The sequence below is a fragment of the Perca fluviatilis genome, chromosome 16 (assembly GCF_010015445.1).
Source record: "Perca fluviatilis chromosome 16, GENO_Pfluv_1.0, whole genome shotgun sequence".
Taxonomy (NCBI): domain Eukaryota; kingdom Metazoa; phylum Chordata; class Actinopteri; order Perciformes; family Percidae; genus Perca; species Perca fluviatilis.
In genome coordinates, this window is record NC_053127.1 from 5,279,679 (window position 1) to 5,280,809 (window position 1,131).

A 1,131-nucleotide genomic window follows, 5' to 3' on the forward strand; every position below is an offset into this window, starting at 1 on the left:
GTGTCTGTGTGTATGCGTGCATGTGTTTGTGTGTGTGTGTCCGTGTGTATGCATGCATGTGTTTGTGTGTGTGTGTCTGTGTGTATGCATGCATGTGTTTGTGTGTGTGTGTCTGTGTGTATGCGTGTGTGTTTGTGTGTGTGTGTCCGTGTGTATGCATGCATGTGTTTGTGTGTGTGTGTCTGTGTGTATGCGTGCATGTGTTTGTGTGCATGTCTGTGTGTATGCATGTGTTTGTGTGTGTGTGTCCGTGTGTATGCATGTGTGTGTTTGTGTGTGTGTGTATGTATGTATGTTTGTGGGTGTGTGTGTCCGTGTGTATGTGTGCGTGTGTCTGTGTGTATGCGCGCGTGTGTGTGTGTGTGTGTGTGTGTGTGCGTGTGTGTGTGTGTGTGTGTGTGTGTGTGTGTGTGTGTGTGTGTGTGTGTGTGTGTGTGTGTGTGCGTGCTCGTGTTCTTGTGCAGGTTTCTGGGTCTGCAGGTGGTGTTTGTGTGCGGCGGCCTGCTCTGCTTCCTGCTGACCGTGGTGGTGTTGCGGCGCCGGGCCGGACACCAGGAGCCGCCACCGCCACCGGTGGGGAGTAAAGTTGGCTACGAGCTCGTGGACGCTTCGTCTGAAGAGAAAGAACCGCACGCCATCAAGAGCTGAGGAGACAACACGCTACACGAGGAGAGGACGCCGAGAGGCTGAACGAGGAGAGAAACGAGAGGAAGGCATCTCCTCGCTATCTGCTAGCTGTCTGTCCCCTGAACACACTGTAAAAAACATCTCCTCACTATCTGCTAGCTGCCTGTCCCCTGAACACACTGTAAAAAATATCTCCTCACTATCTGCTAGCTGTCTGTCCCCTGAACACACTGTAAAAAATATCTCACTCACTATCTGCTTTGAACGTCAACAAGAAGTAATGTCACCCAACATCGCTTAGAGCACCTTTTAAAGATTAAAAAAACACAAAAACATTGTAAAAAAATGTAAACAAAATAAGTGACAATTTTTTTTTTTTTTAAAACAACAAAAAAATTCAGAAAATTAACAGAAACGTGAAAAATAAAATAACAAATGTTGAAAAGAACTTCGAAATGCTCCAGAAAAAAAGGGACAGAAATGTTGAACGACAAAAAACCAGCT

At 46.4% G+C, this 1,131-nt stretch overlaps 1 protein-coding gene across 2 annotated transcripts in view; it reads left to right on the forward strand.

Moving 5' to 3' along the window:
* The window catches only part of slco2b1 (solute carrier organic anion transporter family, member 2B1), a 75,856-nt gene extending 75,022 nt beyond the window's left edge, over positions 1-834 (forward strand). For both annotated transcript variants that reach the window (XM_039777868.1, XM_039777869.1), the window contains exon 15: positions 465-834. In XM_039777868.1, coding sequence (XP_039633802.1) covers positions 465-648 — 184 coding nt within the window. In that variant the 3' untranslated portion in view covers positions 649-834. The remainder of the gene's footprint in view (positions 1-464) is intronic.
* Positions 835-1,131: the final 297 nt, after the last annotated feature.